The following is a 27695-nucleotide window of genomic DNA, read 5'->3' on the forward strand; positions in this document are numbered from 1 at the left end:
TCTGTGCTGCAATGTCCATGTGGCTACCCTCAAAATAGTCAAAATAATTTATGAGCAAGATATGCCATTTCAGCATAGGCATCCATTCATCTCTTAAAGATTATAGCTGTCTTTGCTTTGCTGAATTAGAATTGTATAACAATGTTCCTTGCTCAACTTTAGCCATGCTATTTGGAAATTTTGGGAGTTGCTAGATTTAATAGCTTAGGGACAGCTACATTAGGATATATTGTAGTTGTAATTTATTATATGCTGCCCAACTCCCAGAAACTCTGTGGGGTTTACAAATGGTTTTTTTTAAAAAAAAAAAAAACATTAAAACCACAAAAAAACGAACACAGATGGCAGGGATAACAAACCCAGATGGGAACAAGAAAAAAGGCTAAAAGGGGGCTTCAATCACTATCACCAAACAACTGTATGTATTGCTTGCTACATTATTCTGTCCTTTGCTGTGATGTTTCCCAATGCTGGGACAATAATTTCTTAGAAATTTGAATTTTAGTACCTTTGAATGATTATATAGATTTAATTAATATTCAACCTGAGCAAGATTGTGGGTATTTGGACCCTCTGGAGACAAGGATCTTCTGTCTTTAATTCTGTTGGGGTTATACGACCCCAGGCAGACCCAGTGCACAATCTGGGGATTCCCCTAGAGTCACACTCCCTTCTTGAAGAGCAAATGGCAGCCGTGACTAGGAGAGCCTTTGCACACCTCTGAGTGGTACATCAGTGGTGCTTATTCCTGGACGAGGGGGCCTTATTCACTGCCACTCATCCCCTTGTAACATCTTCTTTAGATTACTTTAATACACTCTACACGGGGCTATCCCTGATGTGAATTTGGAAATTTCAACTGATACAGAATGCAGCTGCACAGGTAGTAATATATATTTGCACACATTGACTGAAATGACTGGCTGTACAAATCAAATCAAATTAAATCAATCAATCAGTCAATGGATATGTAAATACTATCATAACATATACATAAGATAACATAACCATCAATATCATAACTGTGATTCACAATCATCAAAAAGATCTAGAGCATTGCAAACATCCAAGAAAAGGCAAAAGTGTTTCCTAAACTGCAGGTTCCACCCAAGTATTTTCTAGTGCGACAAATGTTGACTTAATGTATTAGTGCTAGAATGATAGCTATGGAATGATTTTAGGGGCTAAAGAGACATAGACATGTTAAGAACAATGTTTGAACTGAAAACTGTCTTTCCTGCCTGAAAGACTTGTGGAGTGTAAGGAAAATTCACAATGAAAAATAATGACACTTTTTACTTTCCTCAAAAACTTAAAAATCCTTCAGGGAAGCCCAATTTTACTTCTATCCTGGACAATCTTTTCTGCTCTTTATGAGTAAGTTGACATTCAAACCTTGGTGGCTTTATCAAAAAGTGTCTGACTACGTAGTCAACTACAGCATAACCATAACTAGCACAAATTATGCAAACGGAAATACTTACATACATGAATAACATCTCAGAAACAACCATCTATTACAACCACATGGCATCACCATAGCACCATAGCACCATAGCACCAAGCTAAAGACCTCCAAATAAGCCAAAAGACCCAGCTGCCCAAGAAGGAAATACAGGAGTCCTCTATAACATACAGTATAAGGACTGTAACAGCCACTATGTAGGACAGACAGAAGACTAGCAGAGTACATCCATGAACATCAATTAGCAGTCAGAAGACATGATAAAAACTTCTTAATCTCATAAGACATGGGAAGACTCAACCATAGTTTCAAATGGAAAACTGAGCATTCTAGATCAAGTTAAATCCATAAATGGTAGGCTAGGGAATTCTTAGAAATTTGGCATTCAGACAAATCAGCCATCAATAGACATATAGAGATAAACCATTCAAAAAAAGATAGTAAAGCTAAGGAGAAAACCAAAAGACCAGAACACCTCCCCTTTAACAACCAAATAAGTAGGAATTACAGTAATATCACAAAGATAATCAAGTAGAAAACAATGCCCCAATCAAGGAACTACAAAGAAGAAAACCACATCCCCATCAATGCTGACAAGGCAAGCTACTCTATATAAACAGAGACACACTCTCTAGAAGTGATAATGTTACCTAGTTGGGTAATGGAATATCTGCAATCAAGCTCAAAGAGCACCAACTATTTTAAAGTTTGGTGGCTCAAGGCTCACATTATTATTAAAAAATGAATATATTAAAGCATAGAAAGTACTGTATTATTTGTATTTAGTCTTCTAGGACAGTGAAGTCTCAGAAAATAGCATTAATTGTTTCACATGAGATTTCTACACTGGTCCTTCTGTGCGACCTGACTGATCTTGGCAATAAAAGGTGCATTTAGACAGTATAACATCAACTGGCTAGCTTCCCCTATCAGATAAATTACCTATCAGATGAGATTTCACACTGTGTTGAAAAAGTGTTCACATTCAAAGCAGCTCTTTTGGCTGACCTTGCTTGGATGCTTGTGCTGACAGAATGTAGACAGATTGTCCAAATCTGAAGGAGCTGCTGTTGCATGAATTTCAAAAGATAAACATTTTCATGTGCTATGAGATCATCCTGGATAAACACTAGGTTTGCTAGGTGAGATGCACACCATCTGAAAATAATTTCTCCTTTGGTCTCTTAGACCTCAATCCTCATTACTAAGCAGGAATGCTAAGATTACACAATGGCTTATTTTTCAGGTGATGCATGAAATATGTAAGTGCATAAAATGAGTTTAAGCATTGGCTCATGCCCCTGTTGCAGGTACCCAAGTGTTTGAAATATACATTTACTTGTTGATATGACTTACACACTTAAGAAACTCACTGTAAAAACCATTGGTATAACCGCAGTGCTTCCTGCAACAATTGCAATGTAAAGTCTAATAAATTCATTCAAATTCCCTTTGTTTCACGTCCATATGCATTATAGGAATGAATATGAAAATGTAAAAGATTATCATTTGCAGATAGTTGTGCATAAATTTGGATGATATAGTTTAAAATAAGAAACTTTCCAACTGATTTCTAGGAGCAATTCAGCTTAATTGTTTTTTTCCTCACATTATTCTAATCCACACAGTAATAAAGATATGGGAAGATTATTAAATCCTTAAAACTTAGTCATTTTCATCCTGATGCTGGCAAAAGTCCATTAAGGGTTACCAGAGATAACAGCATATCTATTCCTTCTTTTTACTTCTAACGATCTTGATTATTACTTTCTTCAAATATATGGTATGTCCTAGAACTTGTTTTCATTTTTATTTTGTCCCTTCCCACAAAATTCTTCAAAATTTTAACAAATCTCTCTTATACAAGTAATATAGAAAAATTATCCAGGTCACTCTCTTGATTTGTTATTTGTATATCTTTTTTAATTATTAAGGCATTAGCCAGTTTCTTTTGTATGTCCAGTTTGTGTGTGGTCTGTAATAAACAGTAAAAAGGTTTCTTAAGCATATATTTAAAGGGTTTTTTTTCAGCCAAATGGCTGTCCAGTCTCTTCTTAAAAACTTCCAGTGTTGGAGCATTCACAGCTTCTGGAGGCGGGTTGTTCGACTGATTAATTGTTCTAATTGTTTTTAATAAGGTTTGAAGGAAACTCAGTGCTGTAAAACCTGTTGATTTAAAATTGTCAAGTTTGGGAAACACTGATTTAAAGGTTCCTAATAAATGGAAAAACATTAAGAAGCAATTTCCGAAAGTGTTTAGAGAAGGAAATATGCAAACTCAGTGCCATTTTTAAGATGGTGATTGTGGTTTGAGCAAGATGGATATTCTCTCATTTTCCAGGGGCTCTAAACCTGCCAGACTGCTGTCTTGCAATCTCCTCATGAGGAGAAACTGTCTGGAGCACTTTTGGGCAATCTCAATTCTTCTCCTTGTCCAGAGATGAATTATTGAAGAGCCAGTCCACTGAAACAGTGGAGCTGTTTTCAGTCCACCATTTCCTCCCCAGAAGACAAAAAAATGTTTTGAAATAAATTATTTATTTAAGATATAAGTACTGTATATTTATGGAATGCTCAGTAGAAATGAAATCAACATATGATAATGTACAAATAGGGAAATGGAATTCCCATCTTCAGGCTATCTCATAGACATTTGTTATATGGAAGTCTATAGTTAAAAGAATAAAATTGGCAAGTTATAGTTTTGGACAAAAGGATTTTTTAAATTGATGATATTGGAAGTTCACTGCAATCATGCTTAGCCTATCCCTAGGGTATTTCTAACAACTGACTAAACTTTAGTTGCATTGGATTTACAGAGTCTGTTATCTAGGATAGTGAATACACACTTAATATATTGAAACATAAGAAATGATTTCACAGTAAAAGACAAAATACCGCTATTCTGAATTAGTAATACTTTAGCAATCACTTTCAGAGCATCTTCTATTGAAGACAGAATGTAACACTAAATATACTCTTAGGTTGTAATCTTGCATGTGTTTTTCTGGGAATGACTCATTGAATGTAATGTAATGGAACATATTTGCTAAAGGATTTTGTTCAATTTACATTTTAAAGCAATCAAGAACCATCTCATGCTCACTTTCCATAACAATGCATGGATCTGAATATATTTATCCTGTGGATGGTCACTTTGTATCCAGTGATTTAAAGGCAATAGGACAGTTCTGATCATGACTCAAGAAACATGAAGTAGATGAAGCTCTCTATTCCTTTTCAGTTTACTAATTATTTTTTAAATTACTTGATCTATATTTAGCTTTTCTGCCTTTATTTGTACCATTTCTGTAGATACACTGACTAAAATTCTCTGAGCTGTGGTTAGAATGTACATTTTTTGAATGTACCATGTAAGAAAAAGCAGTCAGGAGGCATTTGTTAAACATATAATGATAACATGATCATTTCTTTCCTTAATTAAACATACTACTTTTTGGAAGCAACTGCTATTTCCCCCCTAGAAATAGATTTTCTTCTTTTTCTGGTTACCGTCTTTTCTGTCTGGACTTACAAATACAGCAACATTCAGAAATACAGTGGTATTTTGGCAGGCTATTCCACAAGTGGAAAAAAAAACCCACATTTTTTTTATTACAATATCAACCCACCCAACCCCCCCTCTCCCTCCCCCACTTCCCAGAGCTGAATACAGGATTACAAATATGATAATCATAATCTAAATAACATTAACCAACTATATAAATAACCAAGTCCATAATGCACTTTAACTCCCCTTTAACATAAATATAAACAAATTAAAAGTGAACATAATAATAATGAGAACATAAACAAATTAATATCCTAATTATTAAGCAATAAATCCCCAAATAGTTAAACAATGTTAATACTAAAAATAATAATAATATCATAATAATACTCTAAAATTCACTCATAGGCTAAATGAAACTTTTTAGTCCCATATTTATTCTGAATATAATTTATCCATCTTCTCCAGACCGAAATATATCTTTCTTGTGAATGATCCTTCAGATAAGCAGAAATCTTAGCCATTTCTGCTAAATTTGACACTTTAAGCGTCTATTCTTCTATAGTAGGCTAGCAATCCTTCTTCCAATATTGACCTACAAATAACCTTGCAGCTGTTATCAAGTTCAACATCAAATTAATTTCTTTAGCATCACAATCTGTAATAACACCCAATCAAAATAATTGTGGGGTAAACTTTATCTTTCTCTTAAAAATCTGTTGAATGTTCCACCAGATCTTAATCCAAAAGGCTTTTATATTTCTACAAGTCCACCATATATGAAAATAAGTGGCATCCAAATTACCACATCTCCAACATTTGGGCTGTAAATTAGGATACACACAAGACGACTTTGTAGGATCCAGATGCCATCTATAAAACATTTTATAAAAAATTTCTCTTAAATTTTGTGCCTGGGTAAATTTTACATTTCTAACCCAAATTACCTTCCATGTGTCCAATGGAATCGAAAACCCCCACATTTTAAGTGCTGGGTTTTTCCCCTTGTCTCACTTTTCCTGGCAAAGAGGAAACTCAGGTAAAATCTTCTGCTTCAAATGCTGGTTGTCTACTTTAGCAAAGCAATGACCATGTTTTTATATTGCAGACAAGTATTTAGAATTTCTAGGCAGCCTCCCCAGTTTAAATGGTTTCAGTCTGTGTTTATCCCCTGCTTCTGTCTTTCAGCTACTGCTGCCAATCTAGTCTGCACCATCCGTTGCATGCACTGAAAGGAGGAATGAGAATAACATGTTGGCAGGGAATGGAATATAATGTTAAATTATGACACAAAACCTCTGATATTAACAGGCTTCTAAAGCATGCTCTTTCGTCCAGAAAAAATGGAATGGAATTGGGAGAAAAGGTTACATACCTTTAAAATTGGGCCTGATTCTGGCATCGTATCCTGATATCCTTCCCATCAATTTATCCAGGAAATCTGAAGGGGACATAAGTTTAGGAGCGGATCGAGCTGCAGCTCCAGTTTCTTTGGAAGCGGCGAGGCTGAGCCAAAAAGAAGAGAGCAAGCAAAGATTGAATTAGTAGTCCATCTACTCTTCTTGGAGTTATGTCTTTTGTCCCACACTGTAGGAATTGAGAATAGCATTCTTTGTAGCTAATACAATGCCCATTACAAGTCCTTATGGCTACCTCTGTGAGTTGCTAATGCTGTTCTGTAAATATTTGTTTGCTCAGTCCAAACATTCCCGAATGTAGATTGCTACATTTGATTCAGCAAGGGAAATTCCTTCCCCAAATCAGAGTTGTGAATTTTGGACTCTTACTTTAGTGGGGACACATCAAGATTGTCCATGTTCTGTTATGGAGCATCTATTATTGTGTAATTAAATGGTAGGAACCAAAGAAGAACCAAAATTATGGTGATGTTTTCTTTTTTCCACTACCTTTCTCACAGCATAGTGAAATTTCAGGGCATGAAGATTTTTAGTATCTAAATGGATTATTATTTGAGAAAGAAATCTGCTGGCTTCAAGGCAACTGAGATAACTGAAGGTCTTTGTCTCTGTCCAAACATATTAAAAACAACATAATAAAGACATTTAGTTTTCCAATTGTTTTGCATGTAAACATATTTGAACTCTAGAGTTAAAGAATAGTCATGTCTAAATCCTGTGACAATCAGTGAATTTAAGAAGCTTGCAATATACAGCCTTGCTGAGCTTCTTCTGTGCAGCACTGCATGCTGTGGGCAGTTTGCGTCTACTTGCAAACAGGTCTCATTGATACTTGTAAATGAAAAAGACTGTTATTGAAACTGGTAGAAAAAAAGAGCAGCTGCCTGGACAAAGGAGAAAATCTGGGAGATTTGCTTTATGGCTCTGTGCTTCCTTTCCTAACCTGCCATCACCTTTTGTCTTTTCATCTCTGCTTCTCTTGGCTGAATACAGTTAGGTTTAAGATTAAGTCAGATTTGTTTTCAGATATGGATAGGAAAGTCCGGTTGAGGAATTACAGTTAACAGTTAGCAATTCCTGAAAAAGGAAGTAATGCAGGATGTATTAAGCTTCAAAAACTGAATGTCAACAGATTTTCCCCATCTTTTACCCACTGTTACAAGTATGGAAGTTAGAGAACTCTACTGAGGTTCTTATTGCAACATTTGACAGCTTGGTGTTTTAATTGTGATGGCTATGTCTATCTGATCTTCCTTGACACTGAAACATAGGGATTGAAAGGCATGTGTGTATGAAATAGCAGATCATCCTTTCATCATCTAACAGTCAAAGTTAAAATGTTTTGTCATGGTAGACGTGTATGAAAAACTTTACCATCTTTGTTTAGCAGTGAACAAGCTGCAGTACTACCCTAAATTTAATTATTACTACTTAAATTAAGCGGGTAGATTCACAGATGAGAAGAAGGAGGATGTCATCCTCTGATTACCTATAGGGACCTCTTTTCTTGTTGAGTCACACAACACACTTACAGAGCCGTGGTGGCAGAGTGGTTAAAGTGCAGTATTGCAGGCTTACTCTGCCCACAGCCAGGAGTTTGATCCTGATGGGGCTCAAGGTTGACTCAGCCTTTTATCCTTCCAAGGTCAGTAAAATGAGGGCTCTGATTGTTGGGGGCAATATACTGACTCTGTAAACTACTTAGAGAGGGCTGTAAAGTACTACGGAGTGGTATATAAATCTAAGTGCTATTGCTATTTGAACCTAATTTTCTAGGTTCCCAAAACCACCTAAACCAGAGGTTCTCAACCTGTGGGTCGGGACCCCATTTGGGGTTGAACAACCATTTCATGGGGGTCGCCAAACAATGCAGTCTGCCATTTTTTCCCCTTTTCCTTAGCTGTGCTACTCCCTTTTATTCTATTGGCTTTTGAAAGCCAATAGAATAGACTCTCTTGAATAGAGTCTAATTCTATTGGCTTTCAAAAGCCAATAGGAATTGTCCAGGCTGTCTCTACCCTACTGAGCTTGCCAAAAGTCCCATTCTGCAAATGATGCTGCACAGTTGAGTAGTCCTCGACTTACGACCAGTTGAGTAGTCTTCGACTTATGACCGGTTGGGGGTCACAGCATTAAAAAGGTTGAGAACCACTGACCTAAACCAACCAAAGGTGATTAAATGGCTGAGTGTGATCTGGAATATCCCTTTATTATCCTCATAGACTCCCCATAATGATGCAGCAGCTTTTTGCATGTTTAGTGAAGAGGGAGCTATTTAAAACCAGGGGCAGTTTTCCTACTGGGAATTTAAGGGGCAAAATAAATTCAAGGATTTCAGCTCTTGGTTCCATATTTTTCCACAAAATGTTGGAAGTTTTGATTCTGTCCATTGTAGTGCCATCGAAGTATCACAAGCCTTGCAACCATCAAAAGCCAACAACGACGACAACAAAGCTATGTGACTTGGCCACTGGAAAGCCATTAAGCTAAAACATGATTGGCTAGTTTGTAGCTGTGCAAACAGAATCCTAGAAAGGGTAGGATAGAAGGCAACTGCAAGGAAGACAACAGCTCACATTAAACAAAAGATCCAGTGTTTGGGTCTCCCCAAGATAAATGAGCATCAGTTAACTACTTGACAGCACCAAAGAGCCGAGGTGGCGCAGCAGTTAGAGTGCAGTACTGCAGGCCACTTTAGCTGACTGTGTTCAGCAGGTCAGCGGTTCAAATCTCACCGGCTCAAGGTTGACTCAGCCTTCCATCCTTTCGGGGTAGGTAAAATGAGGACCCAGACTGTTGGGGGCAATGTAAATATATATATATATATATACATTGCTTACTGGTGTACACCGCTTAGAGAGTGCTTGCACTTAAAGCGGTATATAAGTCTCATAAATAAATAAAATATTGTAACGAGTAAATGTGAATAAACAGGTTGTATAGGACATAGGAAAAATGCAATCTCTTCTTAATGTCATTATGGAGAGATGTTCTTTTCTTAGTTGTGTTTAAAAAATGTAGCAGTTTTATTTAAACATCCCTTGCAATTTTAGTGTCATTTCGCATTTCATCAAATGTTTATGAACCTAAATGGAAGGGTATTTGTTTGCTTGTTTGGTAGGGAGAAGCTTGGGGTGCAGTGTGAGGGACCTTGTTATTTCTTCTAGGGAAATAAATAACCCTGAAGCAAAATACCATTAGAAGTAGCTTTCATTTTCTCCTCAGCTTCCATAAACATCCAAATCCCAGGGTTAGAATAAAAGATTTAAGTTTGTGAAAACATTTCTGCGATTGAAAACAAACACAATGTACTTGCAGTTTCTCAGATTAATTAAAAAAACAATGAATTAACTATTAACTATTTTGAAAATGTTTATTCAGTTTCATGACATTCACTGTTAGGAACTTTCATATAGTTTTGCAGCCTAAAGAAATGGAAACCTCTTATAGGGGTAAAGAGATTGTCTATATTCTGAGATCATAGATTATGAGTGATTTAAAGACACAAATGCCATGTGAAACTGATAAGCAAATTCTACCAAACTCAAATAATATAGGCCAAAGATAATAGTCAGAAATGTTAAGGAACATTAGTTTGAAAACTTTGCATTTGAGTCTCTTAACATTCATGAGCATTTTTTTTTACCTATGGGAAATAAAATAATAGAATCATAGAATCATAGGGCTTGAAGGACCTTGAAAGTCTTCTAGTCCAACTCTCTGCCCAAGGCAGGAGACCTTATTGCATCCTGGACAAATGGATGTTCAATCGTTTCTTGAAAACCTCCAGTGATGGACACCCACAACTCTGGGAGGCAAGCTGTTCCATTGATTAAGTCAGTGTTTCTCAACCTTGACAATTTTAAGGTATGTGGACTTCAACTCCCAGAATTCCACAGCCAGCAATGCTGGCTGCGGAATTCTGGGAGTTGAAGTCCACATGCCTTAAAATTGTCAAGGTTGAGAAACACTGGATTAATTGTTCTCACTATCATGAAATTTCTCCTTAGTTCCAGATTGGATCTCTCATTAACAATATTCCACCCATTGTCCTATCCTCAGGTGCTTTGGAGAATTAAGTCAACACCTTCCTCCTTGTGACTGTCCCTCAAATACTGGAAGATAGTTAGTATATCATCCCCAATCATCCTCTCTTCTTTAGGCTAATGCTTAGTTTCCCTAACCATTCATTATCTGGTTTAACCTTTAGTCTCTTTAACTTCTTTGTTACTCTGCACTTTTCTCTAGGATCTCAGCATCTTTTTTGTGTCATGGCAACCAGAACAATACATAGTATTCCAAGTGTGGCCTTACTAGTGCAATATAAAGTGGTACTATCATTTTTTGTGATCTTGTTGCTATCCTCTGTTGATGCAGCCAAGGACTTCATTGGCTATTTTGGTAATTTCAGCACACTGCTGGGTCATAGCTAAGTGTTGGTCCACTAAGACACTAAGATCCTTCTGGTTTTTCAAATAATTTTGAGTTATTCCTCTTCTTCTCGGCTGAACTTTTTTTTTCATGCCACCAAAAAAATCTTCAACACCAGAAAGGATCTGAAATCTTATATCAGATTGTATTGCTCTTTCACAGAGAATGTTTTCCCCCTCCATTTATTTCTCATTTAAACTGGTAGCTACCCATTTTACCAAGTTTTATTTCTATAGAGGAGTCACACATTTTCATGGTCACAGAATAACAATAGCCTTTCATGGATTCCATATTCAAACTTCAGGTCAATGGTTTTCTGAGAAGGTAAGTATTCCCAGGGACACATAGGTCTATCTTGCTGGCCAGAGTTTTCCTACACATGTTGGTCACTTAGAAAATGCAGAATCTCTGTGTACACATGGAATACATGTGAAGACACATTGCTTAGAGTAATACATTTATCAGAAATAAACTACAAATATCACATGTGTACACACACCCACCCACACCCACACACACCCACAGACCATAATGGTATATGGAAATAACTTTTGGAGACAGGGGGAATTGCCAGAGCCAGGCCAATGGTTGAATAAGAGGCAGCCTGGCCCACTGAAGGAATGGGGGTGTGACAAATGTTTCAAAAAGGAAACAACCTTACAATAAAGTAGAACTAGTTCTTCTGGGTGTGCTTCTTGTCTGGACTGCTTCACAAGGCTGACATCAGTCTTGTAAGACTGAAAGTACATTTCTCTCCCATCATCTTTACAGCCGGAGAAACTAGGAAGGATCCCTTCTGAGACATTTGGTACATCCCCATTCCTTCTGTGGGCTAAGCTGCCATTTTATCTGACTGTTGCCCTGGCTGCAGCTCTTCCTCCTGTCTCTGAAAGTCATTCCCACATACGATCACACACACACACACACACACGAACTACAAATGCCATACTGATTCAAACAAGGTATCTGTTCTAAACTTTGAGCAGTTAAGACTAATTTTGAAAAAAAAAACAAGTGTAGGTGCATTGGAACATAGATGAAAATTCTATGTTATACTTTTAAGTACATTAAGGATAAAGGAAGTGTTTGTATTTTTTTTTAATAAAACAACTATCTTCTCTGGATCCGTCAGGGGGAAAATACTGTAGTTAGTTTAAAAATTGGTATAAGCTCAGGGGTAAATGGGGAGAAAGAAAATCCATAGTGGGCTTTAAATCTGTATTCCAAAAAAGATTCTGCATGGAAATGAGCCGGGAGTAGAAAAAAAAATTCAATTTAACAGCAAATGAGTTGGTGCCCAAAGAATTCTGCCAGTTCAGCAATGAGATGCCAGAAAATGCAATATACTGATTTCTTCTCATTAACCATGGGCTATAGAAAGACTATGGGGAATGAAGCAGTAAAATATAAAGAGTTTGTTTTAAAAAAGAAGACAGCCCAAAGATCCTGCATGCCGGAGATGAAGCAAAGGCCAAAGCACGAGCACATATTTTTCTTCCTGTATGTACAGCACTGATTTTTAGCATGCAAGGAAAGTCTACAGAAAGGCAATTCCCAACACTATAGGAATTCAAACTATTTCTTTATGAATAATAAAGACACCTACATGTGGCCCACCTTTATCTGCAGCAAGCACAACTCATGTCTTTAGAGAGTTCTAGTTGTAGGCTAGCACATTTCAGTTGATTCAATGAATGATACATACTGTACTGTGAGTAATATGGAATTTATATTTATGCCTGTCTTATGTAAAATATACCAGGGTATATAGATGCATATGGAATTTAGGGCAGAGCTTTGCAGGCAAAATGTTTGGATTGGGAAGATATTAAAATCAGCCGTGTCCAAAGCACTCAGCTTTACTATTAAACTAATAGTTTGAATTTTGTAATGTCAAATAATGCCAGTAAATGCCAGTTAAAAAAAAATTGTGGGAACTCCTTAAATTAATATTATTTAACCCCAGTCCTCATGTGTGGATTACCATGATTTACAATACTTGCATGCAAACACTCTTCTTTCACTAAAGGCAGAGGGATATAAATCATGGTATAGAGCAAGGGTGTCAAATTTGCCACATCACGTGACATGTTGTGACATATCATGACTTTTTTGCTATTGCCGGCAATGGGGTGGGTGAGGTTTCACTATGATGCATCCAGCCTGCTGGCCGGCAGTTTGACACCCCTGGCTTAGAGGAATAGAACAGGAGTGAATGTACAATTTCTGTGGCTCCAACAGATCCCAGGAATGACATCAGATTTCTCTGTCCAGTGCAGTGCTGGAAACAGCTAACATACTGTGCAGAACCCTCAAACTCCCAGGCCTCTGGTAGAGGACTCAAGATTGAGGAAGACACGGATCACCCATAAGGGCGAGAAAGGATTTTTTTTTTATTTTTTTTAATGTATATACTGTGTATATGTGAATGATATAGAAACCATTAAAACAGCAGACATATGGAAAAGTCCATCCTTTCTATCTCTTTCTCTATCAATAGTTGCTCAAACTAAATGCACTTTCTCACTATAGCAGTTCTGAGATCAATGTGCCAAGATGGTAGGCAGCCAATGGTTGGACAAACTGCACATCTTGCATATCCATTGTATTATAATTTCCAGCTTGACAGAATGTCACTCCCCAACATCTGCATCCCCTAGCAAGCTATGGGTCCATCTACTAAGATGGTTTTGGAGGGCATGAGGCAAATCTCTAGAATATTGGTTTGCCTTTAAATTAGAAGAAAAAGCCTTATCCTGCTTCAAGAAGAGAGCTAACATATTTTCTGGAACAGGAGATCTCTGAGAAGGATATTATTCCTGTGAAATGATAGTTACAGTTGTAAGTATTACATCAATATTTACTCTGGGATTATGGATGTATTATCATGCCAGTCATTTCTCTCTTCCCTGGCCTAAGAATTCATTTCTGAGTTCAATTCAAATAGTCTCTCCGCCCACCCAAATGACATAGTACGTGACTTGGAATTTGAATTACTAAGATCAAATCTGACTCTAGCTACTGTATACCTTTTCCTTCTGCATTCTTACCATGACAGCTAGCAATGAACACCTAGTGAATTGCACTGTGAGGGGAAAAATATGTGCCAGCTCCAGTAATGGTCCTGCCTTAACTCAAGTTATTTTGGAAGAAAAAATAACTCAGGTTGCTGTAGAATCCCAAGTTTCTGGCATTTCATTCTGGCATTACCAGAAACACCGCTTTGTCCCTTCCAACCTTAGGCAAATGCTGGATTCATTCTGTTTTCTAGTTTCATCCTCTTGTCTAGGAGACTCAAGAGATAGCCTGGCTATTAGATAACTCTCTAAAAGACCCTGGAGTTGCAGGCTAGCACAATTGATCAGTCAGAATTAATCAGTGGGATAAAAACAGATACAGGAAAGGTGAGCCAAATGTTTGCCTAACATTTATGATTTTAAAACATTTTAAAGAATAAGTTAGATGCAGGAAATACCAAACCTACTGCAAATAGTGAGCTCTACTACATTTTAGTAAAAGAAAGTAATAACATTGCATCATCTATAGCCCAGGAACCAATTTTTGTAATTTTCTATTACAAAAATAATGGAAGGAAACCCACTTATATTTTTCAGCTATCCATTTCAAGCTTGAATTCACATAACCTGATATTATGATGGTTATCGTCAATAAATTTTCTTTTCCATTAACAGGTATTCCTTGGGTTGATTGCCGAGAGGTATTTATGATAAAGAAGGCATAGAAAGTTTACCACCTGGTCGAATTTATAAACAGCACGTATAACCGGGGGGGGGGGGGGAAATCATGTAAAAAAAACCAGGGGCAAAAATCAATCATTTTAAAGTTCTTTGATTTCAGAAAAATGATGTAACACATGCTGCACCTGTCTAAAATCAGTGTAAGTCCAAGTACTTTACAGTGCTTTGATAAGTTCCTAAAGGTCGTTTTCCTGCTAGAGATGTATAAGTTAATTTTGCACTAACAATTTATACAATCTTCTAAAGTTACCCAACAATAATTTCTTCCAAAATAACAGTAATGCAGACAAGCTTTATTTCATGTTAATAATGGCTATGCTATGCTATGCTATGAAGATACTATAAGCTACTAGTGTGGAAATAACCATAACGCCTTCTAGATTCATCCAACCATAATTATTACAGAAATGTGGCAAGATTTTACATTGCTTCAATGATAGTTGGATGATGATATGAAAATGCTCTAAGACCTTAATATTATTTTTCATAGAAGGCTTTAAGCCCCATTTTAGCATGATTTTTTAAATTAATTAATAAGGTGTCCTAGTAATAGATCCTTTTTTTCTTGGTATAAACTCTAATGATCATTCCATCCAGCCAATCTTTTAGGAGTGGACAGTGGGGAACTGCTTCAGCTAATGAGCTAATGGGTTATAATCCACCTTGTTTGACAAGAAGAATAGAAATGGTGGACAGTGACAGGAAATAGAATATTTGTCATACTCTTGACAGGTTGCTGTGTAATGCCTACTCATGAGAGCATTAATTAATTTAAACATCATACTTATAAATTGTATGATTAATAAATAGAGAAGTGGATCCCAGTAGACCAGCAGTTCTCAACCTGTGGGTCGCAACCCCATTTGGGGTCGAATGACCATTTCATGGGGGTCGCCAACAACGCAGTCTGCCATTAGTTTTCCCCTTTTCCTTGGCTGTGCTACTCCCTTTTATTCTATTGGCTTTTGAAAGCCAATAGAATAGACTCTCTTGAATAGAATCTAATTCTATTGGCTTTCAAAAGCCAGTAGGAATTGACCAGGCTGTCTCTGCCCTGCTGAGCCCGCCAAAAGCCCCAGTCTGCAAACAGTGCTGCAAGTTGTCTGCAGTGAAGGCCAGCTGTCTGGAAGCTTCCACCCCTCCCTGCTGAGCAACTATTAAAAATGTAAGTAAAAGAGGGCCAGGGGTGGGAGGTGGGAGGCCGGCGGATGCAGGGAGGGTTGCTGGTGCGCGTGGGGCCCAGCGGGTACCTTACCTCCCTTGGGCTGGGCCAGCTGGTGGCCCAGCCAGTGGTCGCCCTGCGCCGTCGCTGCCCCTTGCCAGCTACATCTCGGCCGGCGCAGGGGGTGGCACCACACATGCATGGCACTCCTGGGCAGGGAAAGTCCTCGACTTACGACCAGTTGGGTAGTCCTCGACTTACGACTGGTTGGGTAGTCCTCAACTTATGACCGGTTGGGGTCGTGGCATTAAAAAGGTTGAGAACCACTGCAGTAGACAGACCCAGAAAGTGGAGAACTTGTTCCAACAAGTATCTATGGAGATTTTCAATCATCCAAGTCATGGTTGTCCCAAAGATACTTTTTCCAAAAGGGAACTGGACTTTCTTGTTTTTTTTCTTTGAAAGCATTTCACTTCTCACCCAAGAAGTTTCTTCAATTGTGAAGAAAAATGAAAAGCGAAAGATTTTCAAAGAAAAACCAAAAAAATCCAGTTGCCTTTTGGGAAAAAGCCCCATTAGGTTCCAACAAGTGCCTTTTGTTCACTCCTCTTTAAATATATCAACTCTCTTGTTAAGAAATGGAGCATCTTCATGGGGAAATCCTCTGATGAGCAGCACTGTCACTCTGTCACCTTTCCTCTGACTATCAAAGAGCTTGTTATTTCCACTTGGTGTTATGTCCCAAAGGTCCTTTTTCAAGAGGCAATTGCACTTTTCTGTTTTTCTTTGAGGATGTTTCACTTCTCATCCAAGAAGCTTCTTCAGCTCTGACTGGATGGTGGGAAATGGAAGGATTCATTGCAAACAGCTGGCCATTTGCATTCTTGATGTAATGTAGCTCAGTGATTCCAGCCATTGTTTCAGAAATGAATATTCAGATTTGGGTGTGTAGGGGACCTGGCCGAAAGGCTTTGCGGGAGCCTGACCGAAGAGAGAAGTGCGAGGCTCAGACAGCAGCGGCCAGCTTGGGCATGGCAGGCATGGATCGGGCGGAAGAAAAGAAAGGGGGAAGGAGAAAGGGTGGTGGTGTGGTTGTTGTTGTCGGTGAGAGACCAGTTGAAGCCAAAGAGGAGTTTGGGGTTTTCAGGTGATTCCTTTCCTCTGAAGTAGAGGGAAAAAGAGAGTGAGAAAGTGGAGTTTTATATCTTTCTTTTGCAGGGGGATATTCCGAGCAAAGGGAAGAGTGAGAGTGAGAAGAGGGAAAGTTTGCTGGGGTTTTAAATCTAAGTTTTAACTAGAAAACGAGGGAAGGGGAGGGGGATTTGGGATGGGGAGACCTGGGGCTAAGAGTGCCAACAGAAGAGAAGGAGGGGCTGGCTACTACCATATTGGAGACCAGTGGCCATCTTTGATTATTTGATTATTATCACTTGTGCAAGCTGAAGAAGTTTTTGGGAGTTGCCCTCATGGGGTGAGCTCCTGCCACAGAGCACTGACTATCTTTGCTGGTGCTTTCTGCTGCTGCCTGGAGCTGGAGGGTCTTCCCCCCACCCCCTTGTTTTTCCAAGCAGCTGCTACAAGCCATTGACTATTATTGCCATGACTGCCAGGGGGTTGATGAACACACTGACTGCCGCGGTTAGGGGCTGGTCATCTTTATTTCTGTAAATGTTGACAACAAGAGCCTGCCATCCCTTGACCCCGTGTGAGCTCCTGCTAAAAAGGACATTCCACCAATGCCTTGAGAGCGCGGCTGCTGGGCATAATGGGAAGGAGGCAGGGGTTAGGAGGGTCTGGGCTTTGGCGGCCTCGGAGGGGGTAACGCTACAGGTGCATAGCAATAGCTCTTAAACTTATATATCGCCCCATAGTACTTTACACTGAGCACTCTTGCCTCCCAACAATCTGGGCCCTCCTTTTACCAACCTTAGAAGTATGGAAGGTTGAGCCAACTTTGAATCCCACTAGGAGCAAACTCCAGGCTATGGGCAGAATTTGCCTACAATACTGCATTGTAACCACTGTGCCACCAAAGCGCATATTGGTTGCTGGTTTTAGTTTTATTATCAGGACTCCTCTTCTATCTGCACTGCGAGTCTTTTGGACTCAGTTGGATACTCAGCATCCACTTGCTATTCTTGGCAAGTCCTACAAGATCATACATTTCTTAAGTCTTTTAAGAACTTGTTTTTCTTCCGTATGATCCTTTTAATGCATCTTAAAATGTGAAACGTAATGTATTCTAATTAGTTCTCGTTGAACTGATGCATCTGATACCATTGGGAAACGGGGAGACATTTCAACCTAATTTAGGCAAATGTACTTAGCACATGAGTGGTGGGACTGAGCTCCATACTTCTCCAAATTATCACTGCTTATTGGCCCAGCTTCTGTGCTATCGGGAGCTTGACAGGTGTGGAAGAAGGCACAGAAACAGATGGCACATAAAGTCCTACTTAATTCAGACATTCTCATAATAGGCATGGATGTATCTGCTGATTACTTCAATTACTTTGGAGAAGATGGTTAGATGAGTACTAGCTCCTTTTTTATGTGGATTTTTCTTAGTTTTGCTAGTTGTGGGTAGAGACAGTTCCTTCCACCTTGATTAATAGGTTAGCATAATTTCTGATCAATTTGACTTTTTGTTTGCAACTTAAGCAGGAATAGGGTAAAATGAATTTACCTCAAGACTCAGTTACCTTGTGTTGTTTTCAGTAAAGGTAAAAACTAAAACACTTTTTATTTGGGTGCAAATGTAAACACACGTTTAGTTGTGTTTTCTGACTAGGTAAGAGAATTGCCTATAATAAATCAATTATTCAGAATAATCTTTCTAAGTCTGGTGGTCTCTAGAAGTGTTAAACATACTAACAGGGAATTCTGGGACTTGGAGTCCACCACATCTGTAATTTCAGAGATAAGAAACTGATTCAAGAATTTGACTGGATCTTGCCAACGATTGTGTGTGAATATTCGTGCATATTAGAAACATACAAAGCAAAAGATGTAAGGATGTCCAAATGCATGTATTAAAAAGTTAATATAAGAACAGTCAGGACAGTTGACAGTCTTTAGCACAGCTATCAAATTCCTGCATTAGAACAGATTAAAGAACTAAAGAAATCACTTTGCTTGTGGTATTTCTACAATCTGGTTCTATGTAAAAATGATGACGATAAGAATGAAAGATTCAAAATTGAAAGATTCAACTCACCCTAAACGTTTTAGGCTTTTTTTTCTCTTTTCTTCTAAGGACTTTTGAAATTTTTTTGTTGAGATAAAAGTCAATAGCATCCACATGCAAATCATGTCTATTTTTATAAATGTATGCAGTGCTATTTTATTGGATGCCACTAGTGTTTTAGAGAGTCCAAGGTTTTTGATCCATAGGAAATTCTCTAAGTGTGAGGCTTAGATTATTTTCAGAAAGGCCTGAAGCTATTATTTTAGGTAGAACTTAAAGGTAGCAGGACAAAAGCATTTTACCGCTAAGGCAAGCTGTCTTTTGGCCTACTGCCAGATTGATCCTATCTCAAATTAATTTCCATAGATTTTGGACTGATGGGACATAATATATATTGATATCAGCATATTAGTTGATTGTAGAGTGAGTAGGATACCACAAGATTCTCACCTGAGTCTTGCACTCTTCAACATATGAAGAGATGGCTTACAAAAATTTACAGATAAATTTACAGTTTTCGATTCCATTGGACACATGGGAGGTAATTTGGGTTAGAAATGTAAAATTTACCCAGGCACAAAATTTAAGAGAAAATTTTTATAAAATGTTTTATAGATGGCACCTTGATCCACAAAAAAATGTCTCGTATGTATCCTGATTTCCAGCCTAAATGTTGGAGATGTGGATGTTTGGATGCTACTTATTACCATATCTGGTGGTTATGTAAAAATATAAAAGCTTTTTGGATTAAAATATGGTGGAATATTCAAAGAATTTTCAGAAGAAGGATAAAATTTACCCCACAATTGTTTTTGTTAGGTATTGTTTCTGATTGTGACAGTAAAGAGATTATATTGATGTTAAATTTAATTACAGTGGCCAGGTTGTTAGTAGGGCAATGTTGGAAGAAGGAATCTTTGCCTACATTGCAAGAATGGTTTTTTAAAGTTTCTTATTTGGCGGAAATGGCAAAGATTTCGGCTTTCTTGAAAGATCAATCGCAGGAGAAGTATCTCCTGGTATGGAAAAGATGGATAGATTTTATACAATATAAGTTGGATATAAAAATATTATTTAGTTTTTGAATAATTTATAATTAAAGTTTAAGATATTTCTTAGATATTTTCTTTTTTTCTTTTTCTGTTTTTTCTTTTCTTTCTTCTTGTATTTTTTTATATATTGTTGTTAATTATTTTATAATTTGTTTAATTAACGTATTTAGATTTGTTTATGGTTTATAAGTGTTTCAAGATTTTTTTTAAAGTTTTTTTTAATTAAGCCTGTATTCAGCTCTGGGAAGATTGGGGGAGGGTAGGGGAGGGGTGGGAGGGTGTGGGGGAGGGGAATCTTTTCTTTTTGTAAAACCTAAAAATTTTCAAAAAAAAAATAAAAATTTACAGATACCAAATCAGATAGGATATCTAAATCTGTCTTCTAAATAGAAGACATAAGTAAGATTCAAAATAATCTTGATAAGTTAGAGAAATGAGCTGAAAATAATTGAATTAAATGATTAAATCCAAAATATTAAGAAATTTAAAAAAATCAAGTGCACAGGCTTCACTTTTTGATTTGCTTTGTTCCTTTGAATCAGGTTGATTCCCGTTGACTCCCTGGACAAGTGCTGCAGTTTTCAGAAGTCATTTGCCACTGTCTCCTTCCTAGGGCCCAGAGAGAGTGATTTGCCCAAAGTCACTCAGCTGACTTTGTGCTTCACATTGGACTCTCAGTTTCTAGCCTAAAGTGGTGCCTTAACCACTACAGCAAGCTTTAAAACAATCTTGGTACAGTCATTTTACAAACTGAGTATCTATCAGAGGTGTAGTAGGATTGCACAAACAAACAAACAAAAACAAATGTAATGTTAGGCAGCATTATCACAACTATAATTTCCATATCATTGGAAGAAATATTTCTCTGTAGGTTAGGCCCTATATGAATAGCAATGATCAAAGAAAGAGGGAATGAAGGCATTGGGTAGATGACTTGAATAGAGATATGAATAGGTGCAAACACCGGGACAGAAGAGATTTGAGACTATTCTTTCACAATCCAGAACACATGATAATGGATTCAAAAGACAGAAGAGCAGATTCAAGCTGAAAAGCTCCTAACTGTAAGAGACATTTCTGGGAAACAAGGGAAAACAATTATCTACAGAAAAAATAGACTTCTACTCTTCACTGGATGTGTTTAAATGGAGGCTAGACAATTTATCTGGGATGATGATTCATCCATCAAGCAAGGATATGGACTTGATGGCGGGGAATTCTGGGGATTGAAGTCTTCATCTCTTAAACTTGTTTAAATTATGAACCACTGGTCTCAATGACCCTTGTATGGTGCATGGGAATTCTATGATTCTATATTAATCTAATGGATAATCATGGTTATTTCTGTCAGCTGAGAATGGATAGATTCTTCATCTCCTTCAAAAAAAAAATTAGGTAACTAACAGAACTTGGGATTTTCATGTTCTATGACATAGTATTGACTTAATGCAGTCTTACTGAAAAAACCCTAAATTTTAATCTGGAATCCACAGGGTCAAAGTACATCAAAGTTGGCAAATATTATATTCCAACATAATATTTTTACTGTATACCTTTAAAAAAAGAAAAAAAAGAAAATTTATGAATATAAACTGCATTCGTATGCTTTTCCAGGAACTATGAATTTGTTGTATGGAGGTATGAAAAATATGCTTTGCAAATGTCAGGCATTGTATGTACAGAAGCTAACATTTCTAAATTGGAAATACTGATTGTCATTATCTGAATGATTTTGGCATTTTATATTAAAATGCTCTATTTTTTATTACAGTCTATGGATGAGGTTCTTCCACTAGGTGACTAATATAAACTAAAATTATACTTCACTTATAAATTAAACAGTAGATGCCATTGTATTTGGCATATCATTCTCTTGTCCTATGCATGCCAATACACGTGCCAGAATCTAGGCAGTGGTTGTTTTGAATAGAGTAGCTATTTTTTGACAGCTGAATAAATCACAAAGTGATCAGATAAATAAGTTATTCTTCTAGTAGAAGATTAATCAGGCATATAAAAAGCAAAAATTCAGGATTCCCTTTCGTCAGTATATTCACATCTACAAATAGACCTGAGCTATGGGAGATGAGATGAATGATGCAAAGATGCTGTATAGTCTTCACTGTCAGCAAATATCTCTTTACCAGGATTACCGATCACTGTAATTTCAAGTCCCAACTAGCTATTCCTTCTTCCCAGAGAGAGATAAATTCAGAAATAATCCAGCAACAAATCAAGATGCCTACTGCTCTGACCTTAAGCATACTTATGGCCTGTTTGTCTGTGCAAGTTATTTTCACATGAAGACAGTGAGAACACAAAAGGACACTGCAAGGCTGCTGACCAGGAGGTGTTTGCTTGAGGAGGTTATACATACAGCTGCTGCAGTTTATGTAATCCTAGTGGTTTGCTTAGTTCAATCAAGCTTTTCCATGAATGCCAATTAAATATGAATACATATATAAGAATCTACGGAAGTCAGTAGTGTAGCCATCTTAGTGTCTTGCCATTATTCCAACTTTTTTACAACCCTGAGTAAATTATATGGCTCTTCTTTCAAAGTTATGGAAATTATTAATAAAATGATTTATTTTAAACCTCTCCATTTCCAACAGAGACCTGTGCTTGGAGACCTTAAATGCTAATCTACCAAGTAGAAGTGTAATTTTCAATAGGTTAAGACTGCAAAAGATGAAATCATAGCCAACATAGCAGCTTTCCTTCAACATAGTTCCTTCCAGATGCATTTATATAGCTTGGATCAAAGTATTACTGGGTAGCATGGCTATCTTGAGAGCGATGGTCCTGGCTCATGAAAACACCAGGTTAGAAGAAGCTGGCATGAAGAACCTTGATATAATAAATGCTGGAAGTTCCAGACTCATGAGATGCAAAATAAGTTCAGAAATACATATTCTAGCCAGAGGAAGAATCACACAATTACAAGAGAGATCATAATGCTCTAGGGAGAGATCTGTATCACATTTGTTGGTAAAATGGCTTTAAAGTGATGTTAAAACACCAGCATTCTGATAGTCTCTGAGGAAATTTCTGTGGAGAATGGAACCAGTTAAAAAAAACTTGGAGGGAGGCTGTATTAATATATCTGAATGGGCAACCTGCCTTATTTCTGGGTGAAAAGAAAGGACTCTCTGTTTCCCTCTTTGAAATAAAATAATGTCTGACAATCTTGGCCAGGCATGTCAAACTCGCGACGTCACGTGACATCACGTGACGTCACGTGACATATTGGAGCTTTTTTGCCATTGCCGGCAATGGGGTGGGCGCGGCTCTGGTATAATGAAACCGGACCGCGGGCTGGTAGTTTGACACCCCTGGTCTTGGCTATCTTGATCTCAAAATATTTGCAGCTGCTTTGGTTTTTAAGCCTCCTCTTCCATCCTCCTCTCTTCCTATCTAACATACGTTTTCTCTTATTTTTCCCCTAATTCACTTATGCTTGTCAGATTATTTTTTTCTTCCTTCCCCTGCCTATCCTTTTTTTTTTGTCTAAAAGCTTGAGCCCATCCTTACATCTTTTCCCCTTCTCTGCATTTTAATTCAATATTTTCAAATAACTGACAGCTTTAATCTTTGGTGGCTTCTGCATAAATTATTTTCTATACAACTTGAAGCAAGGGCTAGTGTCCACTCAAGCTTTCTCCAGGGTGTAGTTTCTACATTTTGTATTAGCATTTCTTCAGACCTAGTTTGGCTTCTGCAACATAATAATAATAAAAAACTTTAACATGCAGAGTTTTTTGAATAAGAGGTTAAATATTAAAATAGACAGGATTGTCCATATTTGTGTGTAATTCAGTTAAAAACAAGCCAGGTAGATTTTTAAATACTTTGGGGTGTGTTGTGTGTTACCTTTGAATTATAATTATAAAAGATTTTTTTTTGTATCTGAACTAAGTTCCCTCTATTTGTGTTCCCACAGTTTTAACACACACACACACACACACACACACACACACACACAATCCATGTGTCTAGAGAAAATTATATATGCTTTTGTATCAAACAGGAAAAAATAAAAGTATTTCACAGATGTAAATCCTTAAAAAGGAATGAATTTGGGAAGTTCTATTTGCTGACTCATATTTTAGGGATTGATGGATGCCTGAGCCAATATATTTAGTCTTGAAGTTTAGAGTCCTTGATGCTGAATTCTATATGAAGCATAAAGAGAGGATGTCAGTTTACAGATGGCGGGGACTGTTGAAGATAAATGGCCTGCAAGGAGGAAGGAAATGCGCAGGAATATCACATAAATAATAATCTGCAGTCCCAAAATGGCACAGGATCCCCCTTAAAAAACCATAAGTAGGATGCTTTTACAATGGATCAATCTACGATGGGGCACTACTTCACATTTACGATTCATTTGCCGAATCTACACCCTGAGCAGCATGAGAATGCACATAACGAAATGACACTAGCTATCTTCCTTCCCTGCTTTAGCTGACTGCAGCTGTTTGTCAGCCAAAACAGCCACCAGACGAAGTCTTTGTGTGCTTGAGAAAAGGGCTCAGTTGAAAAAAAAACCAACAACACTAGCCCCCCCCCGCCCCCAGGAAGATGCTGTGCAGCTGTCCCATCGTGGCATGACATCCTGGCCATGCACGCCAAAGGCAGAGGGAGAGGACGAGCTCTCTCTGATGTCAGATGTCAAATTGTCCTTGCCTGGAATCGGAATTGCTGCTGTTGCGGCAGGAAACCATTACAAAACTGAAACCCTGGAAGAGAAGAGAATGAAGCACTCTTCTTCAGGCTGCAGCAAGTGGCTTGTGCCAATGGAGCCTCCCATCACCCATACCTCCTTCCTGCTAAAGCTTCTTGGAAACCCATAAAAGAGCCCAAACCCAATTAGGCAAGCAGTAGTAGTGGTAACAGAGGCCAGATGACCCAAAGGTGACTTACTATCATAGGGCTGGGGGGGGGGAAGCCTTTTCATATGAGCAAACCTCTTGCTACCAACTGCTCTGAACAGCCTGATAGTGGAGCCTGGCTTTTCCAAATCCCAGGCCCATCATTAATGATGTCCCTTCTGTCCCACATCACCTTAAGTGCTGTTGCCACCTGGCTGTTCTCTCATTTCTCTAATGAACATGCCCATACAGGGAGAGCTCTGCTGTCATCACCTTGATAGGATGCAACTGACCATGGCATTAATTAGAAACTGTGCTATATTACATGTTTGTTTAATGTAGAAATGTTCCTCTTTATGCAGTTTTTACTTGAACTCAAGCTAATTTTTTTTCTTGTCTGGCTTTTTAGTATCACCGTAGATGGGATCCACTCTGAATTTTACCCTTTGAAAACTATGCATTATATGTAGATGGTCTATAACTCTTCCTTAAAAAATGTATAATGAAAAATGAACTTTAGTAATCAAGCTTCCTATCAGTGGCTTTCCAGAGGAGTGAGCCCAAAAATTATATAGGCAATCACTGCTCTGTAACATTACACTGAACCTGTACAATAGCTTTTTTTCTGGCTCAGCATGATGTGTGAATAGCATCAGAGAACAAACCTAAGTTTGTTTTAAGATAGTAAACATTTGCTTTAAACCCAATTTGCTGCTGGCTTATTAATTGCAGTGGTGGCTTAGCAAAATGTGTGAACAGGATTACTTTCCTGATTTCCTGGTTTATTCCTGGTTTAATTTTATGCTATTTACAAGCTTTAGAGATGCTAAAAGAGGAAAGAAAAATGAGCTGGGAATTGGTCAAACAACCAATGATTGCTTTCCTGGTTTGTTTTTGACATGTCTGATAGCTTTAAAAGAAACTTATGCCAAAGAGTGTTGTATATATGAAGCATAGTGGGCTTGTCTTTACTATCAAATTCTCCCTAAGTAGGAGATGGATCACTTTTATGACACAATGTATAGGAAGGCACTATTAAGTGAAGTCCTGTATTGTTATTATTTTACAGTATATCACTTTTGGATAATCAAGCATATTTGTTACTGTAGATTTTTCTAAGCTGTGACCATCCAGATGCATTGGCCATTTTTGGTGGGGGAATCATGGTAGCTGAAATCTGAAATATTTGCAATTATTTGCAAATATTTGTTCACTATTGCAAATTTTGAGAACTGCAGTCACTCAAATCAATAGCAAGAATTTCATTGACTGCATTCTGGTGTGAGCATATGATTTCCCCCCCTCTTACTTATCTGATATTATTATGACTGTATATCTTCATTTTAATAACATAGCCACATGAATGTGGCAGCTTGTAATAGATTTTTAAAATGAATGTAGGGGAGTATAATCATTTGTTAAAGTTGGATAAGAGTCCTACTTTTTCTAAGCAGTGGATTTTATTTATATTTCACTCTATATTGAGCAGACATCATTTCTGGCATGCATAATCTTTGCTTTTGATTTTATGAAATCATATAACAAATTGGTGTCCAATTCATCCTGTCACATATCCTTGAAATAAGTCATATATTGTTGATTTTATGGTAATATTGTATTCATATTTGATTAATGTTAGAATGTACAACACAGAAGAACCCACATAATTATTCATCAGGCAATGATTTAATGATGTTTTGTGTGCTTTAAATAAATGGTCTCAGCAACTCATGGGACAAAATAAACAAAACAAAAACAGAAATTTGAATGTGTGAATTCACTGATTTATGTTCCCAACCCACTGAACCATCTTGACAGAATGGAACTATCCTTTTAAGTTCTTTCCATTGTTCACAATATTTATTTATTTATTTATTTACAAATATTTATATGCCGCCCAATCCCAAAGGACTTCAAGAATCTCCTTCTTGAACTTCATTTGAAATAAAATGGTTGTTCCTGACAGCATTCTTTCTCTGTCCCCTTACTACAACTTGGGTGCTGTGACAACACCCATTTAAGTCCACTGATGAGGGAGAAGTGAAGAAGAAAACAAGATACATAAAGTGATAGACATGCCTATTTTTTTTTTAAAAAATTAAGGACTAAAAACAAAGCCACTTAAGATATATGAAAGAAGCTCTTGGTTTTTTTTATTGAATTTTTCCTTGATACTTCCAAAGTTTTTTTCAATTTCCTCCACCTCCAATTGTAATATATTGGACACAAGAGGTTCCATTGTAAAAGGCCTTAACATGCTTTAAAATTTCAGAGATCTGATTTAATATGTATATCTGCCCCAACTTTTGGCTAAAAAAGGAGTGAAATTTGAACAGGAACTGATTTTATGTTTGGCCTGAAGAATCCATCAACATGAGTTCTAGTTTGCTCTATTTATTTAATATATTAAATATGCTGAAGCATCTTGACATCAGGCTAGAGACAGCAATGTGATCCTAAAGTTTTCATCTAAAATACAACCTCAAAAATGCATTATTTCTTCTTTCAAGATGGAATCAGTTTCCCCTTGTGCAAATGTTCTTATCTAACCTCTTTTTCCCCTTTGGGGTCGTGGACTGAATAGTGGTTTCTGTAGCAACACTTACATTTATATTTCCACAGTAACTAGAATGGGGGCATTTAAAAAAAAAACAGAAGAACCACTGTTGGGCAGGACACAACAATCACAATTTCCCATTTGTTTTCTTCCTTGTTTTTTTTTTTTACTTTTGTAACCCATCTTTTCAACTAAGCATGATAAATATAACTAAGAATATCGTCAAAAATGCACAAATGTAAAACTATAAACAAAAATAGCACAATGAAAGTGCAACTAA

General features: G+C 37.4%; 1 protein-coding gene across 2 annotated transcripts in view; it reads right to left on the reverse strand.

Moving 5' to 3' along the window:
• Positions 1-27695, reverse strand: part of GLRA1 (glycine receptor alpha 1) — a 69362-nt gene that overhangs the window by 35312 nt on the left and 6355 nt on the right. For both annotated transcript variants that reach the window (XM_039335749.1, XM_039335748.1), the window contains exon 2: positions 6352-6482. In XM_039335749.1, the coding sequence (XP_039191683.1) occupies positions 6352-6482 (131 nt within the window). The remainder of the gene's footprint in view (positions 1-6351; positions 6483-27695) is intronic.

The sequence above is a fragment of the Crotalus tigris genome, unplaced genomic scaffold, assembly GCF_016545835.1.
Source record: "Crotalus tigris isolate CLP2741 ecotype Arizona unplaced genomic scaffold, ASM1654583v1 scf7180000017658.5313226, whole genome shotgun sequence".
NCBI lineage: Eukaryota > Metazoa > Chordata > Lepidosauria > Squamata > Viperidae > Crotalus > Crotalus tigris.